Source organism: Fusarium falciforme, chromosome 7 (genome assembly GCF_026873545.1).
Source record: "Fusarium falciforme chromosome 7, complete sequence".
In the NCBI taxonomy this organism is placed as follows: domain Eukaryota; kingdom Fungi; phylum Ascomycota; class Sordariomycetes; order Hypocreales; family Nectriaceae; genus Fusarium; species Fusarium falciforme.
In genome coordinates this window covers 1,281,657-1,303,916 of record NC_070550.1, presented here as the reverse complement: position 1 = coordinate 1,303,916, position 22,260 = coordinate 1,281,657, and the positions used below count along the sequence as shown (strand labels likewise).

At 51.0% G+C, this 22,260-nt stretch overlaps 6 protein-coding genes across 6 annotated transcripts; 2 read left to right on the top strand and 4 right to left on the bottom strand.

Moving 5' to 3' along the window:
- Nucleotides 1-473: 473 nt before the first annotated feature.
- On the top strand, nucleotides 474-1,854 carry NCS54_00902400 (Hypothetical protein; the record flags this gene model as incomplete). The annotated part of the gene is made up of 2 exons (XM_053154384.1): nucleotides 474-1,135; nucleotides 1,185-1,854. 2 exons carry the CDS (start codon nucleotides 474-476, stop codon nucleotides 1,852-1,854), a joined length of 1,332 nt encoding a protein of 443 aa, XP_053010359.1.
- Nucleotides 1,855-4,091: 2,237 nt separating this feature from the next.
- NCS54_00902300 (Hypothetical protein) lies at nucleotides 4,092-4,802 on the top strand (the record flags this gene model as incomplete). Its single annotated transcript, XM_053154383.1, has 1 exon — nucleotides 4,092-4,802. One exon carries the CDS (start codon nucleotides 4,092-4,094, stop codon nucleotides 4,800-4,802), a length of 711 nt encoding a protein of 236 aa, XP_053010358.1.
- Nucleotides 4,803-5,743: 941 nt separating this feature from the next.
- On the bottom strand, nucleotides 5,744-12,978 carry NCS54_00902200 (Hypothetical protein; the record flags this gene model as incomplete). The annotated part of the gene is made up of 3 exons (XM_053154382.1): nucleotides 5,744-8,044; nucleotides 9,245-12,704; nucleotides 12,764-12,978. The coding sequence occupies 3 exons, from the start codon at nucleotides 12,976-12,978 to the stop codon at nucleotides 5,744-5,746; spliced, it is 5,976 nt and encodes a 1,991-aa protein (XP_053010357.1).
- Nucleotides 12,979-13,768: 790 nt separating this feature from the next.
- Nucleotides 13,769-15,483, bottom strand: NCS54_00902100 (MFS domain-containing protein; the record flags this gene model as incomplete). Its single annotated transcript, XM_053154381.1, has 2 exons — nucleotides 13,769-13,965; nucleotides 14,013-15,483. The coding sequence occupies 2 exons, from the start codon at nucleotides 15,481-15,483 to the stop codon at nucleotides 13,769-13,771; spliced, it is 1,668 nt and encodes a 555-aa protein (XP_053010356.1).
- A 686-nt stretch (nucleotides 15,484-16,169) lies between these two features.
- Nucleotides 16,170-17,076, bottom strand: NCS54_00902000 (Hypothetical protein; the record flags this gene model as incomplete). The annotated part of the gene is made up of 3 exons (XM_053154380.1): nucleotides 16,170-16,738; nucleotides 16,835-16,883; nucleotides 16,942-17,076. The coding sequence occupies 3 exons, from the start codon at nucleotides 17,074-17,076 to the stop codon at nucleotides 16,170-16,172; spliced, it is 753 nt and encodes a 250-aa protein (XP_053010355.1).
- An 829-nt stretch (nucleotides 17,077-17,905) lies between these two features.
- NCS54_00901900 (Zn(2)-C6 fungal-type domain-containing protein) lies at nucleotides 17,906-21,718 on the bottom strand (the record flags this gene model as incomplete). Its single annotated transcript, XM_053154379.1, has 9 exons — nucleotides 17,906-18,015; nucleotides 18,097-18,229; nucleotides 18,284-18,652; nucleotides 18,741-19,127; nucleotides 19,192-19,563; nucleotides 20,081-20,793; nucleotides 20,847-20,933; nucleotides 21,095-21,493; nucleotides 21,544-21,718. 9 exons carry the CDS (start codon nucleotides 21,716-21,718, stop codon nucleotides 17,906-17,908), a joined length of 2,745 nt encoding a protein of 914 aa, XP_053010354.1.
- Between the last annotated feature and the right edge of the window lie 542 nt (nucleotides 21,719-22,260).

Below are 22,260 nucleotides of genomic sequence, written 5' to 3'. Positions count from 1 at the left end.
TCATTCCCCAAGCCAGCAAAGATGTCCTTACATCTGCGCAACAGCCAACCGACCAGACCCGCTAAGGAATTTATGCAACTTGAGGCACAGCAGGGGACAGGGCTTCCATTCCATGCGGACCAAAGGTGGACGAACTTGCTACAAAGACTGCGACCCAGGAGCTGTGATGCTGTGTTTTCCTAGCTCTGCGCAATGCTTAACCCCTGCAAAATATCCGAAATTGGCTCCACTGTATCCCGCTCTCAGCCACTCTGAGGTTTGTCTTTTCTCACTTGGCAGGGCTCTCAGCTGTCGTAATGAATAGTGGCGTCGATAGCTCATGTTAGCAGAGTCAATAGTGTCTGTTAGCGTCAACGGTGGCCTGATTCGGGGAGACCCCTAAATTTATGCTTAGATAACTTCCGTGAGCCACTTCATCTCCTCCGCCTCTGTTTTTCCCAAGTGTCTTTCTTTTTTCCCTCACCACGAGAAACATGGCGCCGCCCAAGTCACTTAGCGCCTTCATATTGGCGTTGGGTTTCTCCTGGGGAGCCAATGCTGGCCCGTGTAAGCCCAATGCATCTTCAGCATTGTCATCTCAATCATTCGAGACCACGAGCACAGCTGTAGTCGAAACCACCATTTCTTCGACTTCTGACACAACTGATCTTGCCTGGACAACTTCAACTACCAAGGAATCAGACATCTCAGATACGACTACTCTTGAGTCCCGGTCCTCTTCAAGCGAAGATGGAGCACAACTCACCAGCACCATAACAACTGAAACTGGCTCTGTTCCGACCTCTGGTGAAATAAGTAACTCCTGGAGCACTACATCGGATATTACGTTCGCTTCTCCTACGACCGTCAGCGAGACCTCGACCACGGAAGATGCCAGCCGTTCCACCAGAACTTCCTCCGAGTCCTCAACAGTATCTTATTCCGAATTTCCGACGACAACTACCTCTGAAGCAGCCGTGTCTTCAACGACCACTACCAGCGAAGTCCCAGCCACGACTACTGAGGCCGGAACACGTCTGGGGTTCTTTAATGGCGGGTTTGAAGATCCAACAGTGGACGGTTTACCCTGGGTTATAGGAAGAAGTGTGGAAATCAAGAATGACCCTGCAAACGCCCATGGGGGAGAACACTATGCGTAAGCTTTCCTCCCGTTGACGCCTTCGTCAGACTGACCAAAGCTCTAGTCTGGTACGGTTCCCCATTACTGGCACAGGCCGTCCCGTCTACCCTTTGAGGCAGACTGTTACGGGCATCGACGGAACGAAAAAATACCTCCTCACTTTCTACTGGACATTTACAGACGCTGGATCGATCGAGGGTATAACCTGCGAATTCTTCACGTATTTCCAGGGGTTACTGCACGGCAACACCATACGAAATCCCACGCAACCCCTGAACCAGTATGTCAAAAGACAGCTGGTGGCCACTTTCCCCGCCAGCACCACTACCACAGATATCCTGTTCCATTGGAAGTGTTGGTCGCCTCAACCGACCTGGCCCGGCGCCGAGGTGCGCATCGACGACGTCAACGTCGAGGTATATGATCCGCCGTGCACTCGACGCGAGATACCATCTGATGGGTTGACATGTGCTGGTGTTGGACGATTCAACAACCCTGCGGCCGAGTCATATCTGATTGACTTCTCGTCAGAGTTAATTCACTTCGACTTTTGTGCGCAAGCCTGCGCAGGTACACAAGGATGCAAGACCTTTGTCCACTCTGGGATGCCTATAGCTATCTGTAAGCTATACTCGGCGACGCCTCAGGTACTGGACTTCCAAGAGTCTACCAACGGTAATCGTGTAAACCAGCCAGAGTGCTATCAGTGCCGGCCATTGGAAAGTGATAGATGAGCTCACCCTCAATATGTTCGGCCGATTGGAGATTGGTTTCTTGCCGTAACCAGTATGGTCGGTGCAACATAGTCTTGAGAGAAGAGACTAGCCAGCTTCTTGATCTGCCTTCATATATTTCACACAGCCATAGTATGGAATAACTAGAAATCTGCTCAATTAATCCTCCTAGTCGGTTTCCAGAGTTCACGACATATGGCGAAGTTGGCCTTCCTCACTTAGCAACAACGATTTACTGTTCCCAACATGATGTAACTGTTTTCGACACTGTCGCGCTCCCCCATTGGCTTTGGAGAGCCTTAGATCCCATTCGCGGTTTGAACATCACCCAGTACGCGTTTGGCACAAGACGGGCTGTGAGATAAGCCTGTCGAGTACAGTAGTTCGGGCAGCTTGGTCATCGACAGGACACCGTTCTTAATTCCATGTCTTTCCCTTCCTTGACTGCTCGCATGTGTCAATGACTGTGTTTTTAACTATTGTGGCTAATGGTCTCTTGTAGAGCCATGGTAAATTTTACACTGTCATGCTAAGCGTCGTGTAGCTGTCTGTTACATTCATCATCGCCAGCTGAGTACTTACTGGCCCGGGTGTACGAATAGTAATGATTCTGAGAAACGACATGATGACTAGACGTAAAAAAAGAGCCGATAGAAAGCTTCAGAGATCATAAAATCCCGATGCCGGAGATGGCGCAGCCTCCCTTTCCACCACAGCCTGATTTCCTAAGCGAAGTCAAGTGCCCTCGGTTGCAGAAGTCTGCTTTATTATGTGTGTCATGTTATTTCAAGGCTGGGGCTGGCCAAGAGTACTGTGCCTAGAAAGGGAAAATTGTGACCAGCTGAAGCTGAAGCGGCGTTGGCCAAGTAAAGGTAATCAAGTATAGCGTACGTGCATGTGAGAGAGAGATGACCATGCAGCAAGCGCGGTGATGGAAGGAAGAGAGCAAGTTTTGCTAGTATCTGATTCTATTTCAACTGCCGTCCTTGGATTCTGTGCGACGAAATGTTGCTGGGCAGTCGGCTTTCCATTCCGAGGGCCGTCTTACCAGGTCGCTGGTCTGCGCCTAGATGCCAAGATAAACCCTACTTCCCAAGTCTCGGATGGCTTTGGCTACATCGATCGGCCTTCCCTGGACTTCCGTGGAGAATGCAGGTAATACCATTAGGCAAAGTGGTAATATGGCTTGCATCAATAGCTCCTCAATTAGGTTAAGCCGTCCATATTGGTCAGTAAGATCCAGCCCATAACTCGGCCAAGATTTCGCATGATATCCGAGCCTTTTCTTGGATCCCAACTCTTACACTCTCCTTCATTCCAGCTCCGGCTGGGCGGAACTGCTTGTTCTGTCTCTCTTGCTGCCCCAAAAGCGGTGAAGTGTATTCACTCACCTACATGTTGGCCAGGCCATTCTGCTGCGCCCACCTGGGACTTCTCCATGAATAAGGTAACATTTGACTCCTAGTACAGTAGGCCTTTTCTGGTATATGGGAGTTATTCGTTCGCTATTTACGTTATCAATTGCTGGTTGACCTAGTTCAGACACTGACTACGTGTGATACACATATCAACGCTGGCGAGTTGCCTACGGTGATTCCGAAGCAGGCTCGAGTATAGCCTCTACGAGAGCTGTGGGCCGTAGATCGTACGTTGTAACCGGGCGAGTAGTCTCGGGACTTTGAGAGCTGAGCTAGACGGTTTGTCAAGGTAGCACCGCCAATTCAACTAGGTAGACGACCTGTCTTTGCTTCGCCCGCTCAGTGGTAGTTTGGAACCAGGGCAGACCCCTCATCAACAACAAAAATGTTCAAGCCTCGTCGTTTGGTCGGCGATGGCGTTCATCGGTGGGGAATGACACCACTCTCAACGGATCTGGTCTCTAGGTTTGAGCTGAGGCGCCACTTGACTGTTCGGAACCGTTTGGGAATAAGACTTTGGAGTAGTGCAGCATCAGGCTCCTTTGGGAGTCTAGGGCTGACGAGAGGAAGCGCCACCGGTAGTAATGTCTCGGCAATCACATGAAACTCAAACACCAGGGCTTTCTCTCTCACGAATATTGTTGTTCTGCAGAAGCAAGAGCGGACAATAAGCATAAAGGCCGGATTACAGGAAGATGCCGAGATGAGTAGTCCTCGACTATATATTCGCTCATCCTGGCCCTTGTCAAGTTCGCTCATCTTCTTCAACCAAACAACATCTACATCATGATCATCTCTGCTTGACACTCAATTCCAACAATGAAGACCTTCTTTTCTCTCCTGCCTCTTCTCAGCTACCTCTGGGCTTCCCCTGCCGCCGCGGATGGCCTCTCGATCTTTGATGACGACTCAATCCCTGTCGTTGACCGGCCCGACCTGGATTCCTTCACTATTGTGAGACGTGACGAAGACACAGGTCTTAAGAAACGAGCACTCAACCTGGAGTACGTTCTCCTGGATGTGACCTTTGATGGTTACAATCAGGGCAACTGGCAGTCTTGGCGAGTCGTAGGCGAGCGCCTCGTCATTCAACAAATCCCATCACCGGGAACCCGCAATGGCGCGAACCCGGTTGATGTAGTCATCGCAATCGGCAGCCCAATTGTCAGCCCAGTTGCCGGAAGCATTCGATACACCACCAACAGATATCTCAACGGCTTCATCGGTGGCAGCAAAGACATAACTCGCACCGACTTTGCGCGAGTGTCTACCACAGCCAACTCAGTGACGGTTTCGGTCGACACCTCCATTGCCGCCGCAAACCATCTTTCAGTCTTTAACGCCAGAAGCGGAGTTAGTGCTAATATCTATAACCCGGCTAGCGGAGGCTTCAATCTTGCTTTTTGGAAGAATGGGAAGGTGACGGGTACAATCGGGTTGGTAGGGCGATCACCCATCTCTGGAGGGCAAGCTCCATACAAGGCCACCATCAGTGGTCTGGTAAAGCAGAAGGGAAAGATATGGCTTTGATATAGTGTCAGGCTTAGAGATCGCGGGGATGCTAGTGTGTTGCTCAGGGCTCAGATTGAAATGGTTGGGAGAAATAGGGGTGTATTGTGGATGTGTCCGAAGTAGCTGCTGCCATGGTTGAGATTCGCGCGTGGTCAGTTCATAATAAGTACCTATGACAGCTATTCTCAGGACTCAAACAGAACATTATTTCTGCATGAAGACACGCCCCGGACAGAGCTCCCTTCACTGTGAAAGATGTCCAGCAGCTCATCGATAGCAGCCCACAAACCCGCTCCATTCATGAGCAAAGAAACCAAAATAAGCAAAACGTTAACAATTGCCAAGCAAATGTTCTTTCAACCCTGCAGCTTATTCCAGTTGAGATGAAACCAGAATAGAGCACTGCACCCATAAGAGAACCAAGCGATCGTGGTTGCAGACGTGATGGAGAGAATAGGATCGAAAACCGGGATGACGTTCGCAAGGATAAAGACAACAACCCAAAAGACGAAAACATGCCCAATCCATATTCCCCAAGGCTTAAGGCAGGCCTACGTAACATCTGCCGGCGAGCCTTGCCAAATGGCATACCCCTAGGGCCTTGTGGGAACATGCCGGCGATGCGGAATCGCACCCGGCTGTATGCCAAACGTCGATTTTGATTGACTCGTCGGCTCTTCCGACCTTACCCCCGACGGTTAGCCCTCAGATGGTCCTCTGCCCTTTACCTCGAACAGCTTACTCACATCCTATTTCTCGTTCAAAGTAGCCCCACAGGATTATCGTAGAAGAAGCCCCGAGATTAAGTATCGGAGTATGGAACGTCGGTATGTGGACCATGATGTACATGAACAAGCCGTACGTTCGGGGAATCGTTCTGGGCTCTGGGCTCTGAAGAGAGCTGGGAGATGGTTACTTTTGACGATGAGGTTGAACTTGATTAAATCTACATATTTGCTTCAAAGACGACTCTCCAATAACTCTGCGACCAGAGAAAGTGTCTCACCCATAATATGAACTAACTCATATACCTGAATACCCTGACAGGTTTCAGCCCAAAGCTTCACCGCGGCGATGGCCAGTCGTCGTATCCGGTTTGGGTAGCAGTCCTTTGGCCCTAGGTCATCATGTAGATGTGTCTCTTCGATAAGCCGTTCAATCATGGAGAGTAGACGCCTCTCCTCGTGCCTCAGACCGTCGAATCCACTTGAAGAGACCAGGTTGAAGATATTCTCGAGCCAATGCGTAAGCAGCAGCGCGCACGCAAAGTTACTAATGGCATGCTGGACACTCCAATGCCCCGTTCGGCCTCGAGCCACAAACGCTATCCCAACCCTCACGGGAATTCTCAATGCGTAGATGGCATGCAGGACAGCCTTGTCTAGGTGCGCGGAGCCAAGCAAAATGGGATTTCGATGCGGCTCAAAGGCTTGAGCAACCACCCGAGGATCCCGCGAGTTGAGAGCGCACTGACTGAACAAGTCAGCTCCGAGATGCACATGGGCCAGTCGGAGGATGGCGGTTGAGTTAAAGGCCAATGGTCCGTGGACAGATGAGGGATCCAACGCAGACTCAATGGCAGAATCCCAGCATGTTGACCACGCAGCAAGAGCACCGTCGTAGAGCTGGATTGTAGAAGACGAAAGGCTTGACGAAGAGCTCAATAGAACTGAGGCAGCTTGTCTTTCAAAGTAAATCTGTACCAACAGGGCCTGGACGAGCATATAGTTCCCGAATTCAGCTGCCGAGACTTCCTTGGCGAGTGACTTTCCAGACAGCAACCGCTTGAGACAGTTTTGAAATTTCATATCATGGAAATTATGTTTGCGGTGGAGGCGATGCCAGGCAGCCGGACTAGGTGCTTTGAACTCTGCTTCAGAACATGGAAGAATGAGGTTGATCTCGGAGGTGGTGATTTGAGGTGGTACGTTGAAGCAGATAGTCTGTATGTTGAGCACGAAGTAAGCAGATAATAGCGTACGTCGCTTTGCTTCTTCAAGGGACCAGTCCTTCCAAGTCTCATGCCTATCTTCCATAGGTGGATGGCTCAAGCCCTCGCGAGTAACCGCGGCAAGTTGGCTACTCATGGCTAGCGCATCCTCGGCAAATGGTCCATCAAGCCAAGACATGGTCATCTGGAGGATCACCAGAGCTTGTACCAACTCGAGATCAAAGACGGGGGTAGGTACGGCTTGTGGCGTCACCCTTGACCGTGTGGATGTGTCGTGCTCTCCAGAGGAACTATTGGGCAGCTCGGCATAGCGTGGAAAACTTCGAACAAGACGGGAAGTAGACTCTCGGCGACGTTGTTCGAGTTTCTCAGCGATGATTGACTTGGCCAAAAGGATCATGGCATATCCGTGCGTATGCTCGAAACCATAGAATGACCCAGTAGCGGCAAGGGTAAGCAGCAAAACAGGCGCCATCGTCTCCACACAAGATGTCGGGATATGTATGAAAGGGAGATGGGGGTGGAATCCACGAATGTAGCTGGCGATATATCGCGACAAGGTCTGTCGGCACGGGAGGGTGAAGGGCTCCGGTAATACATGCTCATGCTTTGCAACCTCGGCAGTTAGTTTACTGAAAGCAACCGTCGACACTGCCCATGGATTGGACCCTATAACATCGTCAATAGCGTCCAATGTTCCGCCAACTTCGCCTTCGTTCCGACTAGTCTGATCCATTGGATTTGCACGGTGGAAAACTCGTGGCTCAGGCGTAGACTCCTGGGTTTCTTCTGTTGCCATGGCGATTTGCATCGAAGCGGATGGTTCGCGATAATCAGAGCCCAGAACACTTGGAACTGACGCGACCGGCCCCCTGCCCATCCCACTGTACCCATCGGATACATTGTCGATCATTGGTGTCCGGTAATCTAGTGGAGAAAATACACCCATCAGGTAATCATTGATCATGCCTGTTTCATGGGAGAAGAAGTCGGTGTCAAAGCCCACCAGTTGGGTGAAGTCGGCGGCCGTCTCGACGGCCACATCCATCTGGTCATCGCCAGACGTTGAGGGGCCACCGTTACTTGAGAGGGCATCAGGGTTGTTATTCGAGAGTTCGTAAACAGGATCGTGTATCGAGAATTTTCCCATAAGTTGTTCTTGAGGAGTCTGAGCCGCAACGTTGGAGACGATGTCTCCGGACACAGAAGGTTGATACTCAACATTAAATGAATTGGTTCTCCCGTAATTGGTACTGACAACTGGGGGAGAAATCGCAGTAGGCTCGACTGAAAACGTTTGAATCGTGGACTGGGGTGGTCGGCTGGTTGTTGAGCCTCTTCTGTTGTCACATGGATTGGCAGCAGGGTCTGAACATTGAGACAGTCGGTAGTGACGGGTCAGAAGGTCCCTAAGCGTGCATACATTTGTTAATATCACACTCTTCAACCCGTATCATTGCGCAAAGACATTGGGAATGACGGACTGTCTAGAGAACGTGCGACCACAAGAACATCCAAATGGCCTCTCTCGAGTGTCTATAAACTCAGCATTGAGATACACAGTTAGAGGATGCATAATACTTGCGGGTACGAATATGACGGTCTAAGTGTTCTTGCCGTTTGAACTCCTTATTACAGTATTTGCACGGGGCCACACGGAGTCGCGGTCGACCTTTCATGGCGCAAAGGAGGCCGTCGCGTCGAGATGGCGACGTGATTAACGCGTGGGGGCGGTGCTGTAAGCCATACCCTTGAGAAAAAGGGCGGCAATGTGCATGAGAGCTGTCGTATGCAGGCAAACAGGATGAGCGGCACGGAGTAGCGAATTGGTCAGGAGGTGGAGAGGCGACGACAAACATGATCCGTTCCGGTGGACCGGGTTTTGCGGGGAGAGTTGAGATAAGACCCGGCCCGGTTATCGTTGGACAGGGGTGAGGGATAAGAATCAACAAATGAAACAATGTGAAGAAATGGGTCTGCCGATCCGTGCCCAGAGCGGTTGACACATCCCAGCGCCACGAGACCACTGACGGGCCATACTCAACTTGACCTGATGTGGTTCAACTTAGCTTCGTGGGGCTCTCCTAAAGTCACAGATCTTCAAGTGTTGAATATTGAATCGTAACCAGTGCTCTCGGCTCTATACGGCACCAACGGAATACCCCCTTTTCGATATGAGTAGCTATAGGGTAGGCCACATGGACGACACGTTCTCCTGAAAACCCAGCGCTGGTTGCGGTAGAAGCCGGTGTGGAAGGCCATGGATCAAGAAAACAATGGTCGTGGTGCTCCGGGCCAGATTGCAATATTTTAAGACCATTGAAATAGTGCACAAGAAGCCGCATCGTGGCTATTATCCGGGTCCGTAACATTAGCCGCCTACTGACTGTGCACCATCAAGTAAGGATCAATTCGAAAAGGTGAAGCAGATAGAAATTTGAATAATGTTTTGAATAACTCTATCTCAATCCTGTCTCCGGGCTGTCACCACCGTTGTCCCTGGACTCACAACAGTTCCGGGCCGCTGCTTGATCTTGACAACCACCGCACCAGCCTCATTCTCACCGGCCACCAGGTTGATCTCCATCTTCATTGCTTCGAGCACTGCCACTGTCTGTCCCTTCTCCAGAACATCACCGGGCTCCACCAGAACCTTCCAAACACTGGCATCTACTGGGGACTCAATCTTGACCGTCTTGCTGGGATCATCATCATCTTCATCACCTGCATTGTTGTTGGCCGACGCCTTTGCTGCAGTCCATTCTTCAAACAGTTTCTGCTCAAGCTCCCCCATTTCCTTTGCTGCTACAGACTGGCGGCTTCGCCAGGCTTGGTAATCCGGATCGTGATTTGCCGCGTCAAACTTGGCGATGTACTCGTCCATATCGAGTGTCGTTTCGGTCACGTCAAAGACGTATCGACCAAACTCGAAGTCGCGCTCTATTTGATCATACTCCTCCTCAGAGACCTCGTAGAACTTCACCAAGTCGAGGTGATTGAATAGCCATGGTCGCGTAGCTGAGAATCCTGGACGATTTCCAGCCGTGTCCCATGCGCCCAATGTGCGACCCATGAGTTGATACCCTCCAGGGGCCGCAACAGGGTATATGGCCAGCAACGAGCCACCTAGACCAACAGAGCCGCTTGGCGTGTAGGCCCGGCTGGGATTGTACTTCTGACCTGTAAACATGTATCGAGGATCAAGAGGGAACAAAATGGGTGTTCCAACATAGAAACCAACGGCCACTGTCAGCCATGGGGTTTTGAGCAGGGAATCGAAGACGTTGCTACGGCTTTCGAGAGCGTTGCTCTTGCGAATATAGTCAACATTGTCTGGCAAATATGCAGCCGTAGGTCTGATGTTCGCCATATACCGCTGGGCAGATTCCTCCAGTGACGAATGATCGAGACAGATGGGAAGCCGGACTTGTCGAGTAGTAAGCTTGATGCCGGTTGTTTCTCCAATGCTGCTATCAAGGTCGATGAGTTGCCGGAGGAGCTTTGTCCGATCTGTTTGAGACGGATCAAAGCGTACCGTGAGGGTGGCAAAGTTGGTATCGCTGCGGACACTCGGGAGATTTGCAGCAACCAGCTGTTTGGCGAGGAGCTGGACGCACGCTGTATTCCGTAGGTCTGCAACTTGCTCGCCGTATTCAACGATGATGCTTGTGTCACCTCCTTGACGATATGTCACCCGAGGATGAGATCCTGAAGGTGAAACTTGATGTAGGATCGAAGACGTAGCTTCCTCACCAAACTCAATGTCCAGGGAAGGTATCTGACTGGCATCTCCGCCTCCTTGTGCAAGTTTAAGCAGAGCCTGGAGATATGCATTCTTCCTCTGCGTTATCTCCTGTGACTTGTCATAAGTCGTCTGCCGGAATCGGATCGTGTCGCCCGGTTTCAGCTGGCCAACCTTCCACATCTCACCTGAACAGAGGGTTGTGGGACAGGCAAAACCTCCCAAGTCCGGACGGTCATGGGCAAAGATGATGGGGGATTCACCAGTGAAGTTGACTCCCCCGTTTGGATATCCGTAATCGAAGACGTTTGACGGATGAGATCCACCACCCCCTCCCGACGTCCTAGCCCACTTCAAGCGTGGACCTTCTAAACGAATGCCACTGCGACCGCTGTTGTGGCTGACGATCCAATCGGTTTCGTACAATATCTTACGGCCTTCAGGAGTAAGAATGTCGTCAGAACCGTAAGGACCGTCGAGACAATAGACGCTCTGGTTGTTGAAGGTGGGTATAGCTTCGGGTGGCAGAGAGAAAGATGTAGCTTCAGCCGCCCAAGCTCCTGATTCTTTAGGGAGAGCGAGGATGTCGTTGACCTGAAGTTTTCGCCCCTGGAGGCCACCAAATGCAAGCTCAGGGGCGGTGGCCTTTGAGCCAAGAAATTCGGGTATCTCCGGAAATCCGCCTTTGACAGCCAGATACGTTCTCAGGCCAGGCCCGAAGACTTTGCCAAGCTTGAGTCTCTGGCCCTGCTTGACGATGATTCTGGACCACATTGCTTCAAGTTTGCCATCAAGTGTGAGAGGAAGCTCGGCACCACAGACAGCAACGATGGCTGCCTCGTGAAACAAGAGCTCTGGGCCAGACAAGGTAGCCTCGAGAAGCTCAACTCCCGGATCGTTTCCAACCAGGATGTTGGCAGCTCGGGCACTAAGATCGTCCATGGGGCCTCCAGGGGGAACTCCGTGTCCAACGGTAATTCGGCCTGGGTAATCCTGGATTGTCGTAAACACGCCAGGATCAATGACCTGTAGCGAGCAGGTCTTGAACTTGAATGTGGCAAGAGAGTTTGTCAACGTGCTGCCGCTGATAAACATGTCCGACTCGATGACCCGTGAGAGGTATTCCAAGTTGGACTGCGTCCCTTGGAGAGCTGTATCAGCTAGCGCCGCGAGCATCAGTTTCTGAGAACCCTTTCGTCCATCTGGACTATGGACCATGACCTTGCCGATTAGAGGGTCGTAAAGAGGCGTGATCCGTTGGCCACTTCGGACCCATGTATCAACTCGCACGCCCTTACCCTGGGGCCACTCAACGTGTTGAAAGACGCCAGGACTAGGAGCAAAGTCGTGAAGCGGCATCTCTGCGTAAACTCGGGCTTCAATTGCAGAACCCAGTGGCTGTGGTCTCCCCAGTCCCTTCAGAACATCAGACGGAATTCCGAGCTCACCACCATGTTCGTAGTCGGCTTGTTGCAACATCAGGTGAACCAGATCAACTCCGTAGCACAGTTCCGTAATTCCATGTTCGACCTGAAGGCGTGTATTCATCTCGAGAAAGAAGAACTTGGCCGTTTCATCGTCCACGAGAAATTCGACGGTCCCTACACTCTTGTAGTTGAGTTGGGATGCATAGTCGATAGCTGCTTGAAGCATCTTCTCTCGTAGTCCGGGATGTCGCTCGACGAAAGGGCTGGGGCACTCCTCAATCACCTTCTGATGGCGCCGCTGGAGGGAACACTCTCGTTCTCCGAAGGCGACTACAACGTCGCCGTTGCCCGCCACCTGAACTTCGACGTGTCGTGAGCGGGGGTAATATTTTTCAAGAAACACACCACTGTTCTTGAAAAGAGTGCTGGCGCGGCTCTCAACCATTGAGAAGGCTTTCTCGACTTCCTGCTCGGTATGACAAATCTGCAACCCCATACCGCCTCCTCCACCAGTAGCCTTGAGCATGACTGGGAACCCCAGATGTATTGCTGCTTCTGTGGCATCTCCAGATGATGCTAGGAGTGTGGTACCGGGGATGACAGGGACATTTGCCGCTTCGGCAATGGCTCTGGCCTCGTGTTTGAGGCCCATAGCTTTGATGGACGCTGAAGAGGGACCAGCGAATGTGATGCCCGCAGCGGCCACCATGTCGGCAAACTCGACATTTTCGCTCAAGAAGCCGTATCCGGGTATAATTGCATCAGCACCCGTGCGTTTGCAGATGTCCAAGATGGCTTCACTATTGGGCCTTTATTTAGCAACCAAGGTTTTACAAGCTGGGGAATGCCATGAACTTACCCGTTTGTATACGCAGTGCTGTCATCCCCTGGCAACAGTACTGCCTCGTCTGCCAATGTGGCATGTAAAGACGTTGCGTCTGCGTTTGTAATGATGGCTACGCTTTGGACCCCTAGCTCTCGGCAAGCCCTGATGCATCTCACAGCAATCTCGCCTCGGTTGGCTACCAAGACCTTGCGGATGTTGCGCAGCATGCCTGAATCGGTGGATCCCATGATGTCTGATAATGAACCATAAAGATGAAGGATGATACCTAATGTTAGTGTGGCAAGCCGGAGATATATGATTAGACACGGCAAAGGAGAGTCTGCATGTCATGTCTTCAAGCATGTCGCCTATCGTTGCCCCAGTAGGTGCTATCAAAAATGGGGTACATGTCTGCGCCCGCAGCTAACCCTGGCTGTACTTTTTACCCCAATTCTTGATCGGCGCGGGGTAGACGAAAAAGGAAATTGTCCCGGATCCTGGGAGTCTCTGAATGCACTAGCTGTTCCTGGTAATTCCATGGGGTAGAAAGTATTGTAAGTGCCGTGTTTCTGGCCGTGTGTCGGCTGACGGATTCTAGCGTGCTGATGGCTGGGTTACAGCCAAGTCATGTCAAACTTGGCCAAGCCGACTGAAAGTGAAGCCATTCTAGACTTGATCACGGTCATGTGAGCACCCGACTGCAGCTCATGTTTTCGGCGCCGACTGATAACTGTGCGATTGGCTTGTGCTCGCTGTGACGTCATGGTCTCTGTTGGAGGTCTCACCAAGTTCACAAAGTGCCAATAAACAGCCGTGTCCTTTGTTGCGATAGATGATGACCTCTTCTAAAATGGCATTGATAACAAGAAGGACAAGGATTTCTGTGTCTTTCTTCTCGTAACCTGTTTATTTGGAGTAATAAAGCGAAGCCGAGGGTCTTATTATGATAGTGACTGTAGATACTCGACTAAATGCACAACAATTCTCCCCCTAGATTTACAACATCAAAACAGCTACGGAACTAACTAATCCCTGTGCTTAATGGGCCGTGGCACCATATCGCTCAACGAGATTCCAGTATGACTGGGCAGTCGAGCGTCGAAGAGTCTTCCCAACATAGATCATGACAAATGCGCTGCACCACAAGGCCAAGCCCAAGATGGCGATTAGCACGAAGGCATATCGAAGGCCAAGGTTCTCAATCATGGGGACAACAGCGTAACCGAAAGCAAAACCTAGAGAAGTTAGTGAACTGCTCTAGAACTACTAGCTGGAGACTTACCCATCATGTTGCGGATAAGGATAGCTGAGACAAGGCCCTCACCGGCAACCTCCTTGTAACTGTCGAGAATGTAGGTAAAGGCTAGGTTGGAGCCCATTGGAAGAGTGACAGAGATGAGGCCTAGACCAAATACGATTCCGAACCAATGGATCTGATATGATGCCCCGACTCCATAGAGGAGACAGCCGGCAGGGTGCGCCACGAGGGCAATGAGACAAGTCCAGAGACGCTGCTCGGGTTCCATGACGCCTCCATTTCGTCGCGCAAGGCGGAGGGCGAGAGCATCCGACATCCAACCTGAGATGAAACAACCGATAGTGACGCCGACGACACAAGCGAGATAGCAAAGGCCGATGTTGTTTGCGCTAAAGTTGTACGGAGGGTTGCCCAGAATCAGGGCCAGCGAGCCGCCGACAACGTTGTACCAGGAGAGGATTCCACCGACGAGGAGGCCACCGAAGAACATGCCAGGAAACATGAGGAGTAGCTGGATAGGCAAGAAGAAAAGCTTGAAGGTGTTGGGTTGTCGTGCATCGCGGAAGCCCCAGAACTTGAGCTTATCAAGGTAGGTTCTGGTGCTTTCTGTTGACTCAAATGCGGATGTCTGGATAGACCTCGAGGCGGAATCTTCGTCTCGGTTGACTGCCCGTATCTTGGCCTCTTCGTCTGCACCGGACTTAGCATCAGCAACCACTTCGGTGATATTGCCCGTGTGGTCTGGGTCAAGACCCGAGATGCCGCGAAAGTCTCCAACGTTGTTGTGGCGGTAGAACATTGTCTCCTCAAAGAAAAAGAAGGTGACTACTGCAACGCCAGCTCCAATGAAGGTCAAGACATATTGGATCCATCGCCAGCCAAGATCCTGCGCGACGTAGCCAGATGCCACCGGTGCCAGAAATGCACCGCACCACAGGGTCCAACTGTAAGCACCCATGTAGAAACCTCGGTCGTGCGTAAAGAAGATATCTCCGATGATAACCTCAATGAGCGTCTCCTGTGGAGAAGACACAATGCCGAGGAGGATTCTGTTGGCGAAGAACTCCCCTCTCGTCTGCACGTATGCTGTCCATAGGGTTACGCCAGTGGTGCAGATGATAGACACCATGAGGGTCAAGCGACGGCCGTAGTTCAGTGCAAGACACTGTGTGATCATTGTACCCCAGCCGAGAAACAGAAAGAGAAGGCCATTTCCTGTGCTGAGGTCGGCAACAGAAATTCCAGTATCGCGCTCGATGAGAAGGTACGCTGGCGACAGGCCCGAGATCATGGCAGCAACAAAGAAGCACCACGTCATAGCACAGATGATGTTTCTTGTCTTTCGGGGGACGCTCCATCGTAAAGGATCATCGGGATTGTCGGTGGGTTGGGGGACAAGGACAATGTCTCGGGCTTGTTGACCATGCTTGACGTTGAAGATGCCCTGAGCATCGACGAGTTGAACTGTACCAGGGATGGGTACTTGAGACGCCATTGTGGTTGCTTGGCGATGGCAATGAGGACGAATGGTGGGTTTGCTTCGTTATTTTGCGAGCTCGACTTAAGCAGCGGAGCCAAAGAGCATCAAGGCTTTAAGTGGTTTCGGCCTTTGGGGTGAGTGACATGCATCCAAGGGCAGAGGAATGATCAACAAGAATGTCTGACGATGGAGTGCTGGGATGTTTGTGAGGTAGGCCGGGATATCCTTTTGTACTCGGCCTCGACCATTCTAGCAACGAGCCCTTGTTTAAGAGCCCATGATACTAGGGTATTACTACCCCGATTCTTTACTCCCAGATGCCCGGGTCCTTATCTCTTAGAGTTAGCGGCGAGACCTGATACAGTAAGGCGATATTCCCCCGCCTTGATAAATTGGCTTGGTTGGTAGGGGCGTGTGGGCCACTTGCGGTAGCCATGGTAGCAATCTTGTCCAATGTAGATAAGGACCGGTACAGGGGCTCAGTTGACATGAATTGTGGCCTGTTTACAGATACAAGCGTGAATGACTTACCGAGAGGGCTGTCGAGGAATGGCAAGTCAGTCATGAGGCCTCAGCCAATTGATACCACAGTCACGCATACGGTTAATGAATAGGAAACATCCCATGTCGCGTTATTGATGTAACTTGATATACTAAGATAATGAGGAGCACTCCCAAGGTCTAATATGTGTGACATCCGGTCATAGGTGAGGCCCCACAGAAGCAAACTTGTCTCTGTTGGCTTCGTCAATTGCCTTTCGCACTGCCCGGGCATTTTCCAAGACTGTAGGTGCATCTGAATGAAGGCAGATGCTGAACGGCTTGTTTCCAAAACCAAAACTGAACTGAGTTCCGTTGATGTCTTTTCCCGTATCCGTCCTCGTCGCCGAAAGGGCACGTTCAGAACACAGCTCTGGAGTCGCAACTCGGGACTTTGCGAATGGTAAGAGCTTCCCCTCGGGGGAGTAGTCGATGTCAACATACACCTCGCCTTGGAAAGGAATGCCCAGCTCGTTGCACATGGCTTCTTGTTCGGCATTTTGAGAGGCGTAGACCGGAACTTTGAAGGTAGCGCAGGCGTCCAGAACTGCTCTCATAATGGCCGTGTCTCTTTGCATGTAGAAGAAGAGTTCACCATGAGGCTTGATATGAGAGAGCTCCACGCCTTCGGCATCAAGCATGGCTTTAAGGGAGCCTACTTGGTAGAGAATCATGGCGTACATATCTCCAGTATCAACTTCGATCTTCCTTCGACCGAAGCCAAACAAGTCTTGTAGTCCAGGATGAGCGCCTGCTCTCACGCCATGCTTTTTACACAGACGAATCGTCTTGAGCATGATCGAAGGGTCACCAGCATGAAACCCACATGCGATGTTGGCAGCATCGATCAACGGCATCAGCTCTTCATCTGGTCCCTAGGGGATGTCTGTCAGCGCCAAAATCCCAATAGGCTTGAAACTTTGCAAGATTCACCATTTTCCACCGACCAAAGCCTTCGCCCATATCGGCGTTGATTTCATACTTGCGAGCCAGACCTGGAGCCATGTTGGCGGTCGAGATAACGGAAGCGCACCTGGTGATGAAAGGTGTGACGGTTTTGGTGGCCATTGTGGCGAAGACAAAGATGGCTCCAATGTCTGTCGACCTCTTGTGGAAAGGCTTTGAAAAATACAATGTTCTGTAATACGTGATACATGTTACCTGGTAGACTCGGACGAGCTCTCCCTCCAACAAGACGGGATGACGGCGTGGCGAATGTGGGTAAGGGGGTAATTGGGGTATTTCCTATTTGGGAGCAACCCTCTCAGTCGGGGAGCAGCATCGAAAGAGGAAATAATGGGGTAGAAAATGAATGAGTCGACAAGGGAACCTTGACGCCCACCATCCCGGCAGCAGAGCCGGAGCCGGATACGCACGCAAGATGCAACCTCGGGTCAAGGAATTCTCGTGGGCACCAATCGCTGTTCGACGATTGTGTTCCTTGGAGCGTATCATCAGGTGGTACCAGCTGGTCAGGCATTCCCAACAGATTGCATCACGGCATAGTTCACCTCTGGCTACCTAAGATCAGAATAATGTGTGCACCTAGAGGCGAATACACCCAGCCCACCACCGAACCACCCAGTCTTAGACACGCATCTCTCCCACATATCAAGTCGGGATGACAGCATTCATTCTTCATTGCCGGGCGTTAAAATATATCAGCATGGTCGAGGATGTATTACTGACATGAACATGTTAGTTCCTCTGACTACTATCACGCGCGTTTCCCATCAAACTGACCAGTCGACACTCTAGGAACTAATATCGCACACCTGTGATATTATCATGATGAAGAATGATGACATCTGCTCTTTTATTCATCCCAGCCCAACCAATTACTCAAAGTCTACTCATATTCAACCAAACTCCCAAGATGTGCAACTCCAACAAAACGCTAAGAGCTCATCTTGTTTGAAGCCTGGTTTTCATGCGTCTGTGTGACATTATCCAAGGCCTTTCGATCCGTAGTTATCGTGGTGGTTGACTCGACATACTTTTTGTTCACTGATAGCTTGTTAGAGACTAGATTCTTCTCCAGCGCTTCGATTTTCTTCCAAGTAAGCATAGAATGACTCAGTCACTTACTTGGCGCGCGGTGATATTGGTCAACCCAAGTGACCTCTGTCTTGGTGGAGAGCGCAACCTTCTGAACAAAGTTGGGATCTCGCAAGAACTCGCGGGCGACATGGACAACGTCTGCTTTTTCATTACTCAGAATCTAGCATAGGATCATCAGCTGATAAGTCATCGACATGCTTGTGTGGCAACTTACATTGTGAACTGTTTCTCCGTCTCGGATCCAACCCACGGCGCCGACAAATACGTTGGGCAGCTTCAGGTCCTTCACGGCTTTCGCAAAGGGGACTTGGTACTGCTGTCCCAGCTGCACTTTCTGGTGTCTATCGGTTCCTCCGCTGGAAACGTCAAACAGGTCGACGCCCTCGCTGGCCAAGATTGGCACATATCGGAGAGTGTCTTCCAGCTCCCAGCCTTCCCCAGCAGGAAGCCAGTCTACAGCTGATATCTTCCAAAAGAGTGGCATATCTTCTGGGATATTGCGTCGAACAGCTCTGACGACCTCGATACCAAATCGAGTGCGGCCCTCGAAGCTTCCACCCCATCTATCGGTCCTCTTGTTGGTCTGCAGGCTGAGTATTAATTTTCGTCCTGCACACTCGGAATCGGGTCTTCTTTAATGACCTATAAGAGGTCATAGATATGATACTCACAGCAGGAGAGGCAAAGGAATGGATGAGATATCCGTGGGCCCCGTGGATTGCGATGACATCAATGCCTGCCCTGACGGCACGGGCAGCAGCTTTACCATAAGCCCCAATAGTCTCAAGAATCTCTGCCTCCGTCATCTCGCTTGGTGTGGCATAGTTTTCGTTCCAAGGCTCGGCAGTTGGGCCTTGCACGTCTTTGGCAAATCCGCCATAGGCGTCGGGGACAAGACGAAGTCCAAGCCATGGGGGGCATATGCTACACTTCCGCCCCGCGTGTTGTAGCTGGATAGCAACCTTTTGTGACTGAGAGTGGATCACATCGATAACCCGCTTAAGAGGTGGGATATGGTCATCAGACCAGAGGCCTGCGTCTTGTGGAGTGTTCCGCCCCTGCGGGTGTCAGTTAGGTCCTCTATGATCAGGGAATTTCACAAGAAAAGGTGACAGGATGTACCCTCTGTGTAACAGCAGTTGCCTCCAATGTGATCAGGGCACTACCCCTCATAGCCCATTGCCCATAATGCATAACATGAAAGTCGCTGAACATGCCGTCCTGGCAACTATACATGCACATAGGGGCAACCCAAATGCGATTCTGGAAAGTCTTGCTGCGGATCATAATGGGACGGAAAGCTGGAGTGATGGTATCCTCTGTCACGCCGTCATCAGGCGCCAAAAGTGCCGTGCCCACGGGCACACGCTGTTTGGGAGTGAAGAAGGGAAGTCCATCGACAGCGATGCTCCTGAAGTCGGTGTACTGGTCGACTGAGATAGAACCCATCTTGATTCGAGATATTGTCGTAGCGGTGATGTTAATTAAAGTGGTCTGGATGAACACTAAGTTGTCAGTGTCCAGCAGAGTAGAACGGGGCGGAACATGGCTCCTTTTAGCTGCCAACCAGGGGCTTGTCAGTATGACAATATTCAAGCTGCTTTTCCACCCCAACTTCGACTGACTTTTTACCCCACATTACCAATCACACCTGACTAATAGGTAGCAAGAGATGAGCACAGTTCACAAACACCCTACTCTGTACATGGACTTAGGTAGTATGATAAGCGGGCACTAACATGCTGCATGTCGTAGCCGGACATGTTTGGCAATAGGACTTACCCTGTATTCATCTTGGGGCAAAGGAAGAAGAGAATGTGAGCTTTGTCTGCGCTTTAGGGGGATGAAAAAATCGTCAAAATTACGATCGTGAATAATTATGTTGAGAGCCTAGTGAGCAAACCATCTCAGTCCCACCCCGAGCAGCCCAAATAGCCTCCAAATCCCGTTCAAAGCGAGTAACCATTGCTGTCTTTGTACACTCCCATCGTCTCTTAAGCTCCGATCGCACCAGTTGCTTGTGTTCAGTAGATGACATGAACAACCCGAGGGAATAGATGGGCCAGTCGCCGAGATAACATTTTGTCCACACCTGGTCATTTTGATGACTCTTGAGAACCTGAACCGCCATTTGAATCTGCCAGGTATCCTTGGGAACAGCGAGCGGGGGTCCCGCGCTCACCTGGCCCTGCAATATCTTCTCCAACAAAAGAGAAGCAAGTGTTACGTAGAGATAGCTCCCGTCCCTAAAACATGTTTCCTGAGGCGTTAGTTTTGCGGTCTCATTAAAGCGTGATCGGAAGTCCTCGTCGTAGAGTAATTGTTCTTCCCAGCTGGCCACCTCGTTCCTCAGTTGCTCCAGAGTGGTCGGGTCAAGTGAGAAGCCAACTCGATAGCATTGTCTCAGCAACATGACCAGTCGGAAAAGTGACGCAGGTACACCAAGCACTGGGCTGTTGAGGGCCCTCTGGTTCCCTGGAAAGAGGGTTGACCGTTCCAATACCTTCTCGGCTCCATCCCAGAAGTCAGGATTAAAATCATAACTAAGTTCACTACTGTCAGACCAAAGGCCGGTCGAAACAAGGAAGGTCTGGTAGACGACGCTCTCGATGGCTAGTCTATCAAAAAGCCGTGGTGTGCTGTCGGGTCGGTTTAGAAGGCGGAGTGTGACGATGCGGGTTGCCGCACTGACATGCCGTGGTATATCGTTGGTGGTGCCCCATCCTAGACACTTTGCTCGTTAACATTGAAGTCTCTTGAAGAACTGCAGAACTTACCCCGTGCAGATACAATAGCATCACGGACATCAATAGGCCATTGTGATTCTCGTGACTCGAAACCGTTGCAAGAAGAGTAGAGAGTTCCTTGAGCGCCTTAGAATAGTACATGAGCGCAAGGTCCCGCCTGTACCAGGATTCATCATTCATATAATGAGCCGCAGAGCAAGCCAGGACGGAATAATAGAGGCTCTTGTGCGTCACCATGAGGTGCTGGATATCTATTAGCCAGCCATCATGAAACCCACGATGGCAGCTAGGCAGCAGCAGAAGAGAAAAGTATCTGTCGGCAAAATGTCGAGAGAGCAGGAGCTCTAGGTCATGGGAGATGACGCCATGGACAGCGCCAGCCTCCAAGACAAGATCCAGGGGGTGCATCCCTTCGGAGTCGCCGTGAAAAGCGACAGGAACAGCATCATGCTGGATTTCCTGCACCGGCCCCTCCCAGGCCTGACCATCTTCTATTAGTGTCGTTATGTGCTCGGGTTTCGGTTTAGCGATAGGCTCTCGATGTCGAGAGTCGGAGTGGGAAGCATAGCGACGATCAAGGAGGTCTGAAGACGACGGCCATTGACAATTCCTGCTGGACAAGCTGCAGGCGTCGCAGACAGGGAACTTCTCGTTGCATTTCTTACGGCGCTGTCTGCCTAGCTATCAGTTAGCGCATATTCCGATGGCTACTGATAGGCGAGCATACAGGTCAGACAGCCAGTTTTGGTACGGAGTTTCGGCCGAGTAGCGCCACTCATAGTGCTTGTCGTTTGTGTGTCATTCTGGTATGTCACACTCCTTGAGAAGGCAGACGAGAACGTGTCGGAGATAATTGAGAGAGTGGGAGGATACTTGGAGAGAGCTTCAACGGGGTTCAACATGGCGGACCCGGGGGAGGTGGTGATCTTAATATGTGCAGGGTACGTATCTCATCGATACGATGGCATGAATCTAAGCGAATAATGGTTAGTCTCTTCTCTTGTCTATCGGAGATGCGATAAGGTCTTAACACATTCGCACAGTCGTTCTTAGTATTTAGGATAGTGACCTAGTAGTGGAGATTACGACACGCTGGTAGCCCTGGTCCGTTATCTGGGGGCTTGGTCTAGGATCAATGATTGGACTGTATCCTTGGTGGAGGGTTAGTTTGCGGGGTAACAGTCCACATTGACCAGGATCCTGACTTGAATCCACTGTCGAGGGTGGGCATGTTGATGATAACGAAGAACGGAATCAACACCAAGAACGAGCCAAGAGACTGCCTAGTTTACACGAATCATGTGTCTCTAGGGTTCCCTTGCGTTACTCTGGAAGATGGATCAAAGTTAAAGACTGATGTCACGCAGAAGGGAAACTGTGAGAGGCGGCGCTTTTGGATACCGGATTTCGGAATACTCGGAATGCCTCGTTTTTAAACGCCGTA